The sequence below is a fragment of the Oryzias latipes genome, chromosome 8 (genome assembly GCF_053564925.1).
Source record: "Oryzias latipes strain Hd-rR chromosome 8, Olatipes_Hd-rR_3.1".
In the NCBI taxonomy this organism is placed as follows: domain Eukaryota; kingdom Metazoa; phylum Chordata; class Actinopteri; order Beloniformes; family Adrianichthyidae; genus Oryzias; species Oryzias latipes.
Window position 1 is genome coordinate 15422536 of NC_136244.1, and position 16475 is coordinate 15439010.

The window sequence follows — 16475 nt, forward strand, 5'->3', positions numbered from 1 at the left end:
TAAACTTTTTTTCTGTATAAACCATTTCAGATCACATAGACGTCTCCATAAATAGACGGTATTCGGAGCTTTGGTTTTACCTTTCTAAGTTAAGTTCGAAAGATTGTCTAATTGTTCTTTTTTCCCCCGAGTCAATCTTGGGCACGTGAACGCATCAACAGCAACAACCTGTTGCTATGTAACAGCGTAGAAACAGACGCAAGTGTTACTCTCGCATGTTACGTATAGCTTCTATCAAACTATTTGGAGTTGGAAAATCCCATTAATTTTTGTAAGAGGTGAGTTTTTTAGTTTATTATCTGCTTAGTTTGCATCTTGTAGTGCGTCTGTGTTCACTCTGCGTGTTTTAACTCAGTCTTTTTAATTGAAAGTGTTGTTTGTCAGTAAAATCCACGTGTTTACACTTTTCAGATGGAATATTTATCTGTTTCAGACATGTTGTAAATTGAACTTTGATAGCTTTCAACACCAGAAACAGCAACATGGATCCAGTACCCAACAGGATGAACAGGGAGATGATCCAGAATGCAATAGAGAAAAACAGCATCAAATCTGATTTAATGTCCAAAGAGGACAACATTTGTCTCCCTGAAGCTGATGTCATTAAACTGGAATACCAAAGTAATGAGAGTAATAAAGTTAACCCTTAACAAATGCAGAAATAAGTATTTTATTTACATGGGGGTAATTTGTTTTGCAGATATCCAAAGGATTGACTCGTTGCAAGAATATACCTCCTTGGTTCGGCTTGACCTAAACAATAACCTCATTAAGAAGATCCAGGGCCTGGATTCTCTTATTAATTTGACATGGCTAAGTAAAAGGCGTTTTATCCTTGCCAGGAATATCACATGACTTTGAAAGACATATAAAATAACAGCATGAATGACCATCAGACTTGCTGTGTTACAGATCTGTCATTTAACCGGATCGAGAAAATCCAGGGTCTGACATCTCTGCAGAAACTCAAGGTCCTGAATTTGTCAAACAACCAAATCACCGTCATAGAGAACATGGACACACTTGACAACCTCACTCATTTCTTCATTGGATGTAACCTCCTAAACCAGCTGGAAAATGTAAGAACATTTATTTTCGTACAATAAATTTTTATTTTTAGTGCTACAAACATAGTTTAACATTGTGTGTGGCTTTTTAAAGATTTACTTTTAAAACCTTGTAAAACCTTGTGCATTTCCCAGGTTTTGTACCTAAAGAGGTTTAAGAAATTGGTCCACATTTACATGAAGGGAAATCTCTTCTCCAACGAGGACGATTACCAGTTTTTTATTGTTGCTTTTTTTCCAAACTTGACAGTCTTGGACAACAAATTGATTCTCCAGGAGCTGGTAAGTTATGACACAGAAGCATGAAACCTATATTAAAACTGTATTTTTTATGTGATTTTTTCTGTGTAAAATGCTTTGAGGTAAACCATTTATGTCTATGCATGCAGAAAGAAAAGGCATCCAGCAAATACCAAGATGACATCGAGAAAAGGAATCAAGAGGAGAGTCAAAAGCAACTAGCTGAAGAAGTTCTGCAAAAACAAGAAGCTGAACTGAATTTACACAAAGTACAAACACGCTTTTTCAGTTTGTTAATGCTGATTATCAGATGCCGTGATTTTTTCCTGCTGTCTAAAGTGTGCTCTTCTCTTTCATAGGAGGCCTTTGTTGAGTACCTCGATGGGCCACATTTGTTTAAAAGCATGTTTGATGAAGATACGTTCTCATCAGACAGACGTTCTGTTCCAGGAATAGAGGATCTCCTTCAGTCATATCCTTTGTTCCGATTTTCTAACACTCAGATTGATCACAGCTTGTTGAACAGCCTGAGCAGTTCCGTCATTGACCTCCTTAACTCTGTGCTTTACATTTGAAAACCAAATGGTGGGGCTGTGTAAGCAGTTGTTTGACAGAGGTTTGGCAGAGCGTGAACAGAGGGAAAGAGAGCTGAAGTCATTCTCCAGTTCCCAGGATGAGGTAGAGACGCACTACAAAAACCAAGCAATTCAAGTTCTGGAGGATTTTAATAGGCAGCACAAAGAGGCAAGAGAACAGGAACTGCTTTGTAAAATGAAAAAAAAAGTGTTCTTCAGTAAAAAAGAATATGGTACAACTAATCAATATTTTCTTTTGTCATCCTTTAGAGGATTAAAAAGTTGGAGCAATTAACCCTCCGAAACTCAGTTTCCGAGGAACTCAGCCGTGGCTATGATGAAATCAACAAACTCTCTGAAAGGCTGATGACACTGGAGTTTAAGCTTATCAGCAAGCTGGAGGTACTTCTGTTTGTACTTATGCATTTGATTGTTCTCACGTGTGAGTAATTTGTCATTTTTAAGAACATAGACGATCCAAAAGAAAATGCACTCCAAAAGTGTCTCTGTCTGCAACTTTTGAAATGGTTTATACATGCTTTTTACTTTAGTCTATTAATCAATTAATCATATGTCTATCTTTCTGTTTTTGTCAGCTTCCTAATACATTAAGTGAAAAGGATTCCCCTTTCTTTTTTAAGTCTTTCTGCACACGGATGTAATATAATCCTAAAGATTGGCAACCACTCAGTATTTGGCAATATAATCTCAAAATTAATAAAATTGCTTAACATTGAACAACACTGTTTTGTCAATCGAACATAATGTAACAAGCAAGGTAAGGTGTTGGGTTTCATCATTGCCACTTCACCATTTTAGCATAACTTGTATTCTTGTCTTTAAGTTCTTTAACTTAAGTTCAAAAGTCGATGTTCCAAAACTTCTATTTTAATCAGTTTTCGTCAAAAATATCGTTCTGCAAATCTGTTCTCTTCACACTTTGTTTGATTTTGGTTGTAGATTTTATTAATGTATCTCCAAATTATTCATTTTACTTTGATAACTCTATATTTTCAGGAGAACATCAGAAACGTTGAAACCTGCATCTCAGACAAGGTCACAGACTTCATTGAAATTGCTCAAGAAACATATCCTTTTATTCCCAAATCTGCTTAACACATAGAAGTTGCATTGTAATGCTTGATTTTAGCCCAGCTGAAATATAAACATTCACAGTTAGCATGTACTGTATGGTAAATATTTGTAAAAATGTTCCATGCAAAATTGGGCAGCAAATAGTTACTTTTGTAGCTTTTCAAAATAAAATTCGCTACTATACTTTTTACTTCTTAACAAATAGATTTGTGGTTTAGAACCACAACTCTTACTCAGCTACATTACAGAGGAGTAAACCTGTGAGTCACAATAAACTCATGGGAATCAGTGGTGGAAGCTTGACTGAAGTCAGAAGTGAGCACTTGTTTGCAGCAGTATGGATTAATGCCGAAGAAAAGGGCCACATGCTGATGAGGTTATGGCTCTGCAGCTTCTTTTTAGACAGAGGATGTTGGCAGTAATCAATAAAAGTTGGAACACACAGGAATAACTTTTAAAGCTCGATGAATCTGATGCACAGAAAAGTTGAATTTTATCACCTTAAATTAAAAGAAAGAAAATGTTATATATAATTTGTGACCAATAGTGGAATAAGGAATTTGACAATAACTGGTATGCATTTTTTTGTGTTCCTGTTTCTGTATATTACTTCTTTGACATATTTATACATTTACTGAATGTCGGAATCTGGAAGATGATTTTCATCACAAAGTGCAAGAAATTATCGATGCAACTCTGGAGAATGTTGCCAAAGGAAGTCAGGTGGAAAACTTACCACATGATGTAAAGATGGTATGGGTGCTTTTCATGTCAACCTCTGTATGTTAGAGATCTAATAAGGCAAGATAAAGTAGTTGACAGTTTGCTGTGCACATAAAAATAGAGAAATTGGTTTAAATAGCATTCAAGTAACATATAAAGAGAAGTTTTATTACATTTCATATGTTATCTCTGATTTAAAAAGCCACCTGCTTTACCCTTTTTTGTGTGTGTCCAGTTGTTTACAGACAAAATAAAAGTGATGCATGCACTGAACACAAACCATAAACTCCACCTGCTGACTCTCAATGACCGAGAGCAAAAGTTACTTACATCAGTGAGTTCCTGGAAAATTGCCTTCTTCAAAGATGTGAGTTCTTACATTTATTATGAATAAACATTTAAGTATTTAAGAATTATTGACAGAAACTGGCTTTGGCTGATCACTACCTTGTCTTTGTTTGTCCTTATTGCAGGTTCATGACAAAGTAACTCAACAGAATCGCACGCGCATTTCAGACATCCATAGATATGCAGATTTCTTAAGGAAGCAGCTGGAGAGATTTCACTAGTTTCATAAGTTTGGCAAAATGTTACTGTAAATGCAAGTAAAAAGTGATTTTTTAAAACTTTTTTTTTTTTTACATTTTTGGTGTTCATATAATTTGTACAAATAGGCATGTGAATCTATTTGAAACCACAGATGAAAACGGACATACATTTTTGCATCAAATATTAAAAACATGCAAACATTGAAATTAATTGTGTTAATGTAAATAAATAAATCTATCTATCTATCTATCTATCTATCTATCTATCTATCTATCTATCTATCTATCTATCTATCTATCTATCTATCTATCTATCTATCTATCTATCTATCTATCTATCTATCTATCTATCTATCTATCTATCTATCTATCTATCTTGTTAACTGAAATTTGAGCAAGTTTGTTAAGTGCATACAACTCCCAGAGTTCTTTGCCCATCGTTGTCCAATAGTAATCCAGTACATAATTTTCGGCCAATGAAATTCAAGAAAGCTGAAACTTCCTCGAATGAGGCCTCAAACTGAGTGAGACCTCGTCACACGTCTGCCCATGGACAGGCTCGTACATTTAAGCAAAGTTTTTTGGCCTCTGCGATTTTATTTTTGTATTTGCCGATAACCCCCTCTTATGTCCACGGTTGTCGTTTCCCTGGAAGGGACGCGCTCATTGGCAACGCTCGTAAACGGGCCGTGATTTTCAGTGATATAGGGGTTCGTCATGCCCGTCCGAGCAGAGTGCTGCTGCACAGCCGGCTCGGCCTGCCCATCCCCGGCCTGTCTTCACCCTCCCGCGCCGGTCAACACGCACCAGCCGGGGGTGGCCACTTCGCTGCTGTACAGCGGCTCGCAGTTTCGGGGCTACCAGAGAAGCAAAGGCAACTCCTACGACGTGGAGGTTGTTTTACAGGTAATATGGTGCCATTGCTACACATTATTAATTTTATTTGCATACTTTTTGAACTGAAGATTAACTTAGCTAGCCTAATGTTAGCTGTTTTTTGAATGGTGTCACTGTAAACACCCCAGCATTTCCTTTAGCCGTACTTCACACCAAGCTATTCATATTTTTTTTGTTTGGATGTTGATATTGTTGCTTTAAATGAAACAATGTTTCTTACAAGAAATTTTCAGCTAATAATACAAAAACCTGTTTAATTATAAATCAAAATAAAACTGCAGTACAGTGTATTTAACACTGTTAAAGCCTGTTTCAGTTCTAGTAATTGTGTTTCCATATTGAATCTGTCCTGACCAGCATGTGACTATAGAGAACTCCTATTTGTGTGGATACCTGAAGATCAAAGGCCTAACTGAGGTAAGCCTTCCCACCAGGTCAGGTGCAGTAAGGCAAAGTTTGCACCTTTCCGTGAGCGCACCTGCTGGAAGCTGGCTGAATCAGGAACGTGTCAGTTTGAGACTAACCTGAGGCTGTCGTGTCCAGTCCCACTGCCTGAAACTTATCTGTCAACTGTATTCCCATTACATTTACGCAACACGTAAAGGGAAATCGGCAACCCACCTAGAGGTAAATGTTTGTGCTAGAGTTAGGCGAAAGATGCAAACTCAGCTTGTGTGTGTCTAAAAGAACTGTGTGTGCTGTATAAAGGAGGCGCATTTCCACCTTATCTTATCCTCAATGGTCTTTTCTTTTCTTTTTTCTGTATGATAGGAGTATCCCACTCTTACGACGTTCTTTGTCGGCGAAATTATCAGCTGCAAGAGGCTGTTTTTAACCAGGAAGTGGGATGCAGATGAGGATGTGGACAGAAAACACTGGGTAGGTCTTCTTTTATTCATTTTCTCATCCATTTTAGGATTTTATCCATAAACATTGAAACCATTCTTAAGATCAAACAGTGCAAAGTCTGATTTATTAACCTTCTTCAACTAGTTTTGAGGTTTTGATCAGACTATTAACAAAGAGTCAGTAGTTTGTTTGATTTTTTTGTTTTGTTTTTGTTTTTACATTTTGCAAAACACCCAGTTCTTTACTGGATAGGTTCTTTTGTTTCGTCTGAGTTGTTGCATTTTTTGCATGTTGATCAATCAAAAGTGATTCAGAGTATGCAAGCAAGGAAATGTCAGTGAAATGTGAGTGGAACTGGTCTCAAAAAGTGTTGTTAAAAATGAATATTTTCCCCAATTTTCATACTTGGAACAACTTGTGGCAACACTAGAACAAATAGTTGGTGTTTCTGCATTTTTTTTATACAAAAGCAGCGAAGAGAGAGCTGTTATTTTTTTAGACCCGGCAGTAAAAATTAAAATTGAACCAATAAACATTGTTCACAAGTCCCAAACCCCAAGTCTGAAGGTCGAGTCTCTGGTATTTTGCTGTGAAATATAAGTGGGACTCAAGTCCTTGTCTTCTAAGAGTCCATCTCTGAGTGACATACTGGGGAAAAAAACTGGTTTAAGTAAATTTAAGAGTTTTATAGTGTTTTTGAAAATGGTTTTGATCCATTTAGAAGGTAAACAATCAAACTATCATACTTGCAATAGATTGATATTCATTGTTGGAGACAAATACAATTTTATAATGAGCTTCATGTTTTTATAAGAACTAATGGGAATCTGATCTTTACAGGCTGGTTTAGAAGACTTAATACACTAGGCTTACTTTTTTTAAAATATATAGACAATAATAGTATTTCTATATAGTGGATTACATGATGGGCAGGTGTAGCAGTTGGGTCCTTTCTGTGTGGAGTTTCTGTTCTCCTTGTGCAGGCTGCATCTTCTCACAGTCCAAAATCCTGCTTCACACGTTGATTGGTGACTAAATTGTCCTTTTAGGAGTAAGTGTGAGTTGTCTGTGTGGGCTTGCGTATGACAGACAAAACCGTCCACAGCATGGATCTTCTTTGCCCTGAAACAGCTGGGATAGGCTCCAGCAACCCACATGACCCCTCACAAGACAAAGCAAGAATAAAAGATGGACGGATGATTTCCTGATTGTGTTCAAGATACTCTTCCAATGTTTTGGGCAATTTCATTAAATTATACTTTTGGCATTCCCATAATGTATTCCCTGTCCAAAAAAAGTCAATGTAATGGATTTTTAAGGGAACTCTGTAATCATTTAGGGACCACTTTCAGGTTAAAAGGAATCTTGTTGAAAATTCTTTTAAAACAAACCTCATAGCTGACACTATGGATGTTTTTATTGCGGCTAATTCCATTTGTGTGCGTCTTATTCGTCTTCTCTTAAAGGGAAAGTTTCAGGCTTTTTACAAATATGCAAAGACCTTCAACTCCGATGACTTTGACTACACAGCGTTGGAAAATGGTGACTATATTTTCATGAGATGGAAGGTTGGTACAAGTTGCTTTTTTTATTATTCTTTCAGTTTCAGGATCAAACGTTCAACATCTGCTCTTGTTGCTCTTTCAGGAGCAGTTTCTAGTTCCTGACCACACGATCAAAGACATCAGCGGTGCTTCCTTTGCGGGCTTCTACTACATTTGCTTCCAGAAGTCCACAGCCACCATTGAGGGCTACTATTACCACAGAAGCTCAGAGTGGTAAATGTTGAAAGTGAAAGAAAAAGCACTCGATTGAGTTATTTCTGTTGCATTTCTGACCAACCTTCTTTTACGCTCACTTCCTTTTCTCTCTGCAGGTACCAATCTCTTAGTTTAAACCACATCGGAGAGCGCAGTATGTCTATTTATGAATTCCGATGACGCACAGAAAGGACGGTTCACGCTGCTCTGAGCTTCGGCGGGACAGAATGGATGGAGAGCTCCTGAAATGTGTTAACACTGGAGGTGATCAAGTTCTCAGAAATGCTTGAGGTGGACTGTAAGAACGAACGCAGAGATGGAAAAACACAAAAGACGAGGAGAAGAAAAGAAAAAGTTCAGGGGGAAGAGTACAATTCTGCTGCAAAGCTGCTTGAATTTTAATTTGTACTTTAGTCCGCCTGTGTTCAAACATTTTGCTGTCATGGCCTCTTTTCTTAAGCAGTTTTATTATTTATTTTTGTCCCGGTGCATGCTTTGATGAACAAAAGTCAAGAAAAAGGCTTCAGTTAAACAAACAAATATGTTTTATGGCTCCAACAAATTCTGAACAGAAATCCAGCTTTTGTAAGATACGATAGATGGATTGTGGGACGGGAGATCTGTATGTGGGGAAGGTTATGTTACAGCTGTTAGGCTCAACAAATCAGGTTAAAAAAAATCAACTTGATCCAAAAAAAACTAAGAGTATTGTTGTTGTGATTTAAAGTGGGGAAAAAATTTGTTCCAGGTTTACATTTAGAGCTGTGCAAAAATAATTTTGGCTCTGTAAAGATGAGGAAACTTAAAAAAAGCTAATTTCTTTTAGTAATTATGTATAATTCTTTGGGGCAAAAAGGGTAGGAATCTAATTTGACGTAATCGTGGAGAACCAGTTGCCTTACACTTTTTTAATGTTTGTAAACACTTTTTTTTTTTTTTAAAGACTGATGAGGCTGGATTTGATTTGCTGTCACGATTCTTTTGTATATCTGAGATGGATTTTTGCACGAATGCTGTTTCCTCAGCTGAGCCAAAGTGGTCCTGAACGGCTCTGATGTAAAACAAACGCACCTTCAGTTTTGGTTTCACTCGCAGACTTCCAGCCGACCAGCCGCACATCCTCAGTTTCTATGTCAAATATAACGGCACTTTAATTTTTTTTAAAGCCAAAGAAAAGGGGATTGTATTTATTAAACTCCCAAATGGTTTTTCTTTTATCAATCATGTAACAAAAAAAGAGGAAAATGTGCAATGAAAGGAGAAAATGTTTAAGAGTATGATTTATGTATTTGAGTCATTTTAATTTAAAGTGTATTATAATTCTGCAATGAAAAAATGTGGAAGGACAATAAAAAAAGTATTTTATATGCTGATGGTTTTGGTCTTTTTATTTACCAAATAAGTAGAATAAAATAAAAATTGTTCAGTAAACCTTTTTCTAAAAAATTCCCCAAATATTAGTGTTTAAACAACTGCATACAATTAGTCGTTTTTTTCTAAGCATTTGTCACATTTGTAGGATGTTTTGGGGTATTTTCCATCCTCTATACTTTTTTTCTGTCTTGTTTTTTCTTCCCATTTGAATTTAATTTAGGCCTAATTTAGTTTCCCCAAAAGAATTTTTGTTTTCATAATTTCTGATAAATATTTACTGCTGTTTATATTTCTTCTCATTCCAATCCAGCAAAGTCTTAGCTGTTGGATTAGTTGACTTAAATGTTTTGACCATTAAGCACATTTTGTCTGAGCTGTTTGTTCAGAGGCAAACAGGTAAAACTTTCAATTTTTCATGCAAAGATCTCATAAAAATCATCCATCCATCTCCCAAACCTGCCAAACCCATTTTTGGAGTTGCTGGAGCCTATCCCGCTACTTTTTGATGAAGACGAGGTACGTCTTGGACAGGTCTCCAGACTGTTGCAGGCCCCTGAAAATCAGGTTTAGTGTAATTCTATTTTTTTTTTATTGAGCTTTAACTTTGAAAATCTTCTGTGAGGCCTATACAGCTTAAAATACATTTCTTAGGACTTGTTCATCGCAGAGTTTGACTCTTCCCTTCTTGGGATTCTGGGAAGTCAGTGATGAAGGTCTGATTCTGAAACCATTGCAAACCACTGACAACCTTGTTCTTTTGCTGTCTGTCAATCATTGTCACCAATGTAAACCATTCATTTTCCTGCTTATGCTAAGCTCCACATTCTGTCACATGTTGTTGCATATTAAATTCCTATGATTTACTTTGTTTATTAATTTAAACTTGTACCTAAATATCTTAATTGTGTATGGTTGTCTATGCATGTTTATTTCTGAAGACTCATCTTTGAGTCCTTGATGTGGAGCAGCAGAGGTGAGGAAAGAAGTTACAGACATCACCACTAGATGTCACTATAGAGTCCTGAAAAACACTGTGGCTAAGAGTTCACATGAAAACCAGCCTCACTGTGACTTGCATACCACCATGACAAACATGCCTTTCGTGCATTGAGAATATTATATAATATTATATATTATAAAATAACTTTCCTTTTTCTTTGAACAGTTCAGAGTCAAACTCGTTGTGTAGTTGCTTTAAGACTCTGGCTTGTCATTAAAGTTTCAGCCAAATATACTTCAGGAAGACAATTTAAAGAGTAAAGAGATAAAGATCACTCAGAGAAAAGAGCTGCCACCTTTATTTTTTTCCCCCACTAACTTCCTTGGTTGGCTTGACTAATGTTGGCCATTTGCACAGTGACTGTAAAGATTTCATTCCATGTGCTTTGACAACAAAAACAGCCATCAAATAAAACTAACTTCAGCACCTTGAAAGCCAAACTAGCACAAATATTATAAATTAATATATTAATAAACTCAGGAATTCAAACATGGGAACAAGTGGAATCAAGCATTTATTATTTATTTTTCTCCCTTAAAATGTTAAGTCAGGATTGAAAAAAGTGGTAGTTTTGCAACTAATTTTTCAGTTTGAAGAATTTCAAAAAAAATGTGTTGAAGTTTGATATTGAGTGTGATCTTCACATAAAAGGTCTTCTTAGATAATCCAGTTGCTGAATAACTATTTTAAAGCTTCTTCTTCCTCCAAAGGGACCCATAGGTGTTTTTTTTTAGAACACAAGAGCCTCAGGAAGCCACAGGATTTCCCCCTCCTCCTATTGATAATTTAAGAGACTACCTGTTAATTTCTGTAGCTCCGCCCCCTTTGAAGATAGAAACAAATGGGTTGTGATCTTTGTACGTTCATCAGAGCAGGACGAGGCTGGGAGGACTGTACAGCAGCAACCAGCTGGACTGTTGAGGACTGTCACCATGGAGCCTGAGCGTTACCCCGTCAGCGTGCGTTTGATTGGAGTATTGCATAAAGAAAAAAGCAAAGTAAATAAATTCCTTTTATTCAATTTATGTCAAAAGGATGTTTTTTTTTTTTTAAGTTGGTGTTGAATGTTTTTCTTTCAGATGTTTATGACCTCTGTGCTTTGGTCGGACCAGAATGACATTGCCATTTACAGAAAGTTGGAAGATTTCAAGAAAATGCATGTGAGTATGACATTTAACATGCAGGCTTCAGCCACGTTAAGAAGAACTTGTGTTTTAATACATTTGTAGATGTCTTTCATTTATTCATTGCTTTTTAACCACAGAAACAAGTAAAAAAAGACTGCACAACTGACCGGAAGCTGAAAAAATCTGAGCGAGTCCTTCCACGATTCCGCTTACAAGGTGAGTTTTCATCTTCTTTTGAATTCTACATGTCCAGCTGGAAGCTTATCAGATTAAAAAAAAAAAAAAAAGTGTTTTTTTTTCTGTGTGGCTTTTAGGCGGTGGGCGGATGGGGAAAAAAACTACCAAGTCTGTGGTTTTCCTCAAGTCTCTGGAGAAATATTGCAACGATCTCCTAAACTGTGAAGCACGAATCAGTCAGAGTTCAAGCCTCATCAAGTTTTTCCAACCCAATGATCAGGATTTGGACAAAGAGTTCCCAAAAAACTGGTGAGCTTATGCCCAACAGGAAACAAACAAAAAATTATCTACAGAAACAGTTTCCACATTTTTTGTTCAGGAAACTGCACTTTATTTTATTTTTCTTTTATAAAGTTTGATGATGATACAGACTTATATGGTTGAGCTTTTACCTGTAATTAAAAGATATTCTAAATCTTAGATAAAAAATCCCAAATTTCAAAGCTGTGCAAAAGAAATTCCCACCCAGATGGAAATTATTTCCAGCTAAACATGAATAAAACAGCTGAAAATAGATTTTTTGATTCTGGTTCTGACCCGTATTCCCCCCCCCCCAGCATCATGATTATGCAGACGGATGCAGAAAACTGCAGCAGCAGGGATCGTCCGGATGGAAACGTGACGCAGCCGTTTGTGTCCGAGACTTATAGATGCATGGCCACCTATGAAACCAAAGACACACGCAACAAACCGTTCAAAGTGGCTGTGGATGACAAGCTTGACGTTCTCATCAAAGACAGAACAGGTGAGCCAACAACTGCAGCGGATGAGCGTGAGGGCTCTCACGGGGTTCTAACACGTTTGTCCTGCTGGTTCAGGGTGGTGGCTTGTCGAGAATGAAGAGAAGAGGATGGCCTGGTTCCCCGCGCCTTATCTAGAGAAGATATATGACAATGGTGATGATGATGATGATGATGAGACTTCAGAAAGAGGTATCCACACAGAATTCTCATGCTTCATTCTGTAAAGTGGATATTTTGTAAACTAAGGCCACAAATCTGTTCTTTTTTTTCCCCCTCAGGAAAGCTTTACACTGCAACCAAGAACTACACTTCCACCTGTGACGATGAGATCTCCGTAACCGCTGGAGCAGTGGTGGAAATTCAGCAAAAGTCTGAAAATGGCTGGTGGCTTGTCAGGTCTGGCAACATTAAGACTAAAAAAATCGTGCTGGGACTTTTACATGTTAAAAACTCTCGTAGAACAAGCTTAAATTCCAAAGTGACAGCATGTCTTCCCACGATAGACAGAGAGAAAAAAATATCTTTGTCCTGAAGACACAATTACAAGGAAGTAACCACCTTTATTTCGTTACAACACCACCAAGTCCAACAGGTACAAGAAATGAACAATCTATAAGGCAAGATACATAGAAGATCAGGATTCGGCTTTGTTTGGCATTTGCAATCTATCAATTTGTGAATACATTTTCAAAGCAGCAGGACTCACAATCCCAGGTGACTTTTCTGGTTAATTTTAAAATTGAAACCAGTGTTTATTTCCAACTCGATAGCCAATATTCTCCACCTTTAGCACTAAAAGAGCCATTTAAGCCATGTTTTTAACTGACCAAAACCCTGGAAGAGCCGCAAAGTCCCAAGAAAAGAGCACATTATTTCACTATTTATGTTTTTGTGGCCATTAAACCATTAATTTACAAAATGTACACAGTTCTACATTTACGGTAGCTTTGTAAAATAAAACAGTTTGAACTTCTTTTCAGTTTTAACTACAGAACATACAAGTTCCTTTCAAAATAAAATGAAATACTCTCTTGAATTAAAAATGCAGAGAAAGTTAAACATGACTTTATATGACTTTGGAGCGCCATCCCTTTTTTTAACCATCAAATATTGTCATGAAAACATGGTAAAATAAATGGTAAATGCCGTATACTTATGTAGCACTTTTTTTACCTACAAGGCCCAAAGCGCTTTACAGTCACAGTCCCATTCACCCAGTCCCACACACATTTACACACTGGTGGCGGCTCCGCTGGCGAACACTGGCGCCAACCTCCCACCAGAGGCAAGGTGGGGTTCAGTGTCTTACCCAAGGACACATCGACTCATGGGCGTGCAAGGCGGGAATTGAACCTGCAAACTTACATTTGTGTCGACCGCTCTACTGCTCTACCATCGAAGTAGAAGTCTTATTTTGAAAGATTAATTTTATTTTTAAAGGAAGTAGCAATGTAATTGCCTAAAGCCAATGTTTCCTTTGACATTCAGACTAACATTGACTGGATTAACTGAGATTTCTGGTTTTAACAGTAAAATCAAGCAGGACAAATAAGTCGATTTTACTCAAATTTACATTTTTAACTGAAAAAAAAAGATTTTCTTTTAAGTGGAAGCTAATTTATATCTTCTAATTCTTGTCCTTTGACAGGCACAAAGGAAAGATTGGTTACATCCCTGCTATGTACCTGCAGCCTTATAATCACCCTAAAGTTCACATGCCATCCCTGCAACATGAAAGACAACCGTCTCCTTCAGCCCTGAGCCTCCAGCAACAGTCCCAGCACAGCCTTTCTTTTGGAAACCTGCTGAATCTTCCACTTTCCTCTTCTCCTACTAGACAAGAGGGGATCATGCAGAGGTCCCATTCCACATCTGAGCTGCAGGAATCTCAGCCCATGAAAGATCACTTTGTCCCTGCTACGCGTTACCTCCCCCCGACTACCCCGACGATACATAGCCCTCCTATCATCATGGTGGAGACTAATGGTAATGAGCATCAAAATAGGTTCCGCATATTAGCAAAGTCAGAGGAAAGTCTGGATTGGGACAGCGCCAGCGATGATAGCCCTCACTCATCCTTCAGTTTGACCCCTGGCACTGATGAAAGGTCACTCTACCACAGCCGCACTCCTCCTCCCATGATGAACAGCTACCTCAGTCCAACAAGCAACACAGAAGTCAGAATGACCCCAAGTGTCTCTGATCCCAACCTCTACAAGGTGCCCACGTCACCCAAAGTGCCACCAAGGCCACAAGCCAGGGAGATCCTCACCCGCTGCACCACGGTCACCCGCAAGAACGCAGACAAAGGCAACATCTCACCATTACCGAGGGAGATTTTCAGCCGTTGAGATCCCTCAACTCATTCTATGTTCATTATAATGTAAAGAGGCTTTAGTTTGTTTTTTGTTTTGTGCAAAAAAACATATGTGATACAGTCAATTTTCATGTGATGACAATAATATTGAAATCTCATTAGTTTTATTTTGATGAACATGAAAGATCATTTTCCTCAGTGGAAACACTTTGTTGGGCCTTTTCTGCATTGATGATTCTGCAGACAGATGTGCACACATTTGTTGTTGTCAAGCAAATCCAGTGTAAATTCTACTAATAGAATGCATCTTTTATAGTAGAATTACCAGTCGCATTATTGTATCATTTGGTTTATTTGTACTTTATTCAACTACTGTTCATAGTTTTATTTTATTTTTTTATGTGAGTCTATATGTTCCTGGATTTAACAAGATAAACATGCTGTACAAAGCAGTCGGAAAAATATGGATTTTGAAAATGAGCAAGAGTCAGACTCTCGAAAGCACGAGGCAAAGTTTGAAACAGTTGGAAAGTTTGTAAAAAAAAGAAGTGTAAAGTGTCAAAGTGTAAAAGTGTCAAATAAAAAAGTGGAAAGTAAGCTGCTTCAGAGCCTTTGGTTGTATGTACACACACATTAACAAACACGTGCAATGTTCAACAGGAATCATTGGAAACTGACAAAATAATAGTAATATTAAATAAAATATGACCAAAAAAATCTTATGAAAAACGGAAAACACAAGTTTGGACAAAAATGATAGAACGACAAGAACATTTTTAAAAACTGACCAAAGATTTTACTAAAAATACTGTTTTAAGTCCTCAGAGGGATCCTCCACGTCAGTGATTTAGCCTCCTTAGTGAACAGGGATCTCTCAGGTCTGGTTCTTTTCTTCGATCGGGGGATCCTGTGGTTGTGTCCGATTTCTACGGTATCCATACCTCCAAACTCACATCTCATCTTACATCATTTTTATCTCATTATGTTGTGTTTTTGGGGGTTGAGGGTGGGTGTTGGGTGCATATACTTTATTTTCCTTATCATTCTTACTGCTGTATTTTAAGACCCTTTTTTTTTTTAAACTCTGTTGACCGACACATTGAAGGCTACTGTGTTGGGAGTTTCTTTCTTCTCCACATTCCATCTGGAGGAAGGAGACATCTGAGAAAGCAGAGGGAGATTGGGATACAAACTGATGAGCAGGAACTGTGAACCAGCTAAACATTGCTGCAAATATATTAACCCTTGAGCTATCCTGGGCCCTTTAACATTGGCAGTCGGGTCATCTAGACCCACTAGACAGTGCTGTGAACCTTTTTTCTTCAATGATTTGTGATCTTCACTGGTGTCCATGAATTACATGAAATCTTTCCACCTTTGTCATGGTAGGGAGAACACGTCAATGTGAGGGTGGGGTCAACTACGATAGCACAAGGGTTAAAAATATTGACTTCATGGATTACATTACTTTAAACTATTTGTAAATGAAGTTAAATAAATGATAATGGCTAATGATAAATCTTTAACCCTTGTGCTATCTTAGATGACTCCACCCTTACATTGACGTGTTCTCCCTTCCCTGAAGATCACAAATCATTGAAGAAAAAAGGTTCAGAGCACTGTCTAGTGGGTCTAGATGACCCAACTCCCAATGTTAAAGTGCCTAGGATAGCACAAGGGTTACAGTATGGCAAGAGTTCTGATGATTCTTCTGATATTTTCCAAAAGTTGAGCTATTATGGCTCAAGTAAAATATTCCTTAAGTTTCAGAATCAGATCTTGTAAAAAAGTAAGACAAAGACTGAAACCGACTTCCTTAACGACTGAACTCAAGCTACCTCAAACTCCACCACAAGAAGTTCTAACAAGATAACTTGAATTTGAATCACTGCAAGTCAAGCCTAAACTCAAAAAAAAAAAAAT

General features: G+C 37.5%; 3 protein-coding genes across 8 annotated transcripts; all 3 read left to right on the forward strand.

The window, feature by feature from the left end:
• The first annotated feature begins 147 nt into the window (after positions 1-147).
• drc3 (dynein regulatory complex subunit 3) lies at positions 148-4455 on the forward strand. Of its 5 annotated transcripts, none has more exons than XM_078950871.1 (13): positions 148-278; positions 434-621; positions 701-817; positions 913-1079; positions 1203-1349; positions 1457-1576; positions 1667-1778; positions 1876-2051; positions 2153-2284; positions 2900-2968; positions 3605-3730; positions 3936-4067; positions 4174-4455. In XM_078950871.1, exons 2-13 carry the CDS (start codon positions 483-485, stop codon positions 4267-4269), a joined length of 1533 nt encoding a protein of 510 aa, XP_078806997.1. In that variant the 5' UTR covers positions 148-278; positions 434-482; the 3' UTR covers positions 4270-4455. The 5 variants fall into 5 exon arrangements, with proteins under 5 accessions (XP_078806997.1, XP_078806999.1, XP_078807001.1 ...); XM_078950873.1 differs by having other exon boundaries at positions 159-271; XM_078950872.1 differs by having other exon boundaries at positions 168-278; positions 412-621.
• Positions 4456-4742: 287 nt separating this feature from the next.
• Positions 4743-9127, forward strand: gid4 (GID complex subunit 4 homolog). 2 transcript variants are annotated; one of them, XM_004071466.5, is made up of 6 exons: positions 4743-5154; positions 5503-5562; positions 5917-6024; positions 7461-7562; positions 7642-7772; positions 7871-9127. In XM_004071466.5, the coding sequence occupies exons 1-6, from the start codon at positions 4966-4968 to the stop codon at positions 7932-7934; spliced, it is 654 nt and encodes a 217-aa protein (XP_004071514.1). In that variant the 5' UTR covers positions 4743-4965; the 3' UTR covers positions 7935-9127. The 2 variants fall into 2 exon arrangements, with proteins under 2 accessions (XP_004071514.1, XP_011476530.1); XM_011478228.4 differs by lacking the exon at positions 5503-5562 and having other exon boundaries at positions 4765-5154.
• A 1733-nt stretch (positions 9128-10860) lies between these two features.
• Positions 10861-15149, forward strand: noxo1a (NADPH oxidase organizer 1a). The gene is made up of 8 exons (XM_004071691.5): positions 10861-11126; positions 11208-11288; positions 11393-11471; positions 11570-11741; positions 12050-12237; positions 12311-12424; positions 12514-12631; positions 13884-15149. The coding sequence occupies exons 1-8, from the start codon at positions 11061-11063 to the stop codon at positions 14584-14586; spliced, it is 1521 nt and encodes a 506-aa protein (XP_004071739.1). The 5' UTR covers positions 10861-11060; the 3' UTR covers positions 14587-15149.
• Positions 15150-16475: the final 1326 nt, after the last annotated feature.

Coding starts and splice junctions, on each gene's coding strand:
- gid4 (XM_004071466.5), top strand. CDS start 4,966: ATGCCCGTCCGAGCAGAGTGCTGCTGCACAGCCGGCTCGGCCTGCCCA. Junction 5,155..5,502: donor ACGTGGAGGTTGTTTTACAG/GTAATATGGTGC, acceptor TGTCCTGACCAG/CATGTGACTATAGAGAACTC. Junction 7,773..7,870: donor TACCACAGAAGCTCAGAGTG/GTAAATGTTGAA, acceptor TTCTCTCTGCAG/GTACCAATCTCTTAGTTTAA.
- drc3 (XM_078950871.1), top strand. CDS start 483: ATGGATCCAGTACCCAACAGGATGAACAGGGAGATGATCCAGAATGCA. Junction 818..912: donor TATTAATTTGACATGGCTAA/GTAAAAGGCGTT, acceptor GCTGTGTTACAG/ATCTGTCATTTAACCGGATC. Junction 2,052..2,152: donor TTAATAGGCAGCACAAAGAG/GCAAGAGAACAG, acceptor GTCATCCTTTAG/AGGATTAAAAAGTTGGAGCA.
- noxo1a (XM_004071691.5), top strand. CDS start 11,061: ATGGAGCCTGAGCGTTACCCCGTCAGCGTGCGTTTGATTGGAGTATTG. Junction 12,238..12,310: donor TCTCATCAAAGACAGAACAG/GTGAGCCAACAA, acceptor CTGCTGGTTCAG/GGTGGTGGCTTGTCGAGAAT. Junction 12,632..13,883: donor AATGGCTGGTGGCTTGTCAG/GTCTGGCAACAT, acceptor GTCCTTTGACAG/GCACAAAGGAAAGATTGGTT.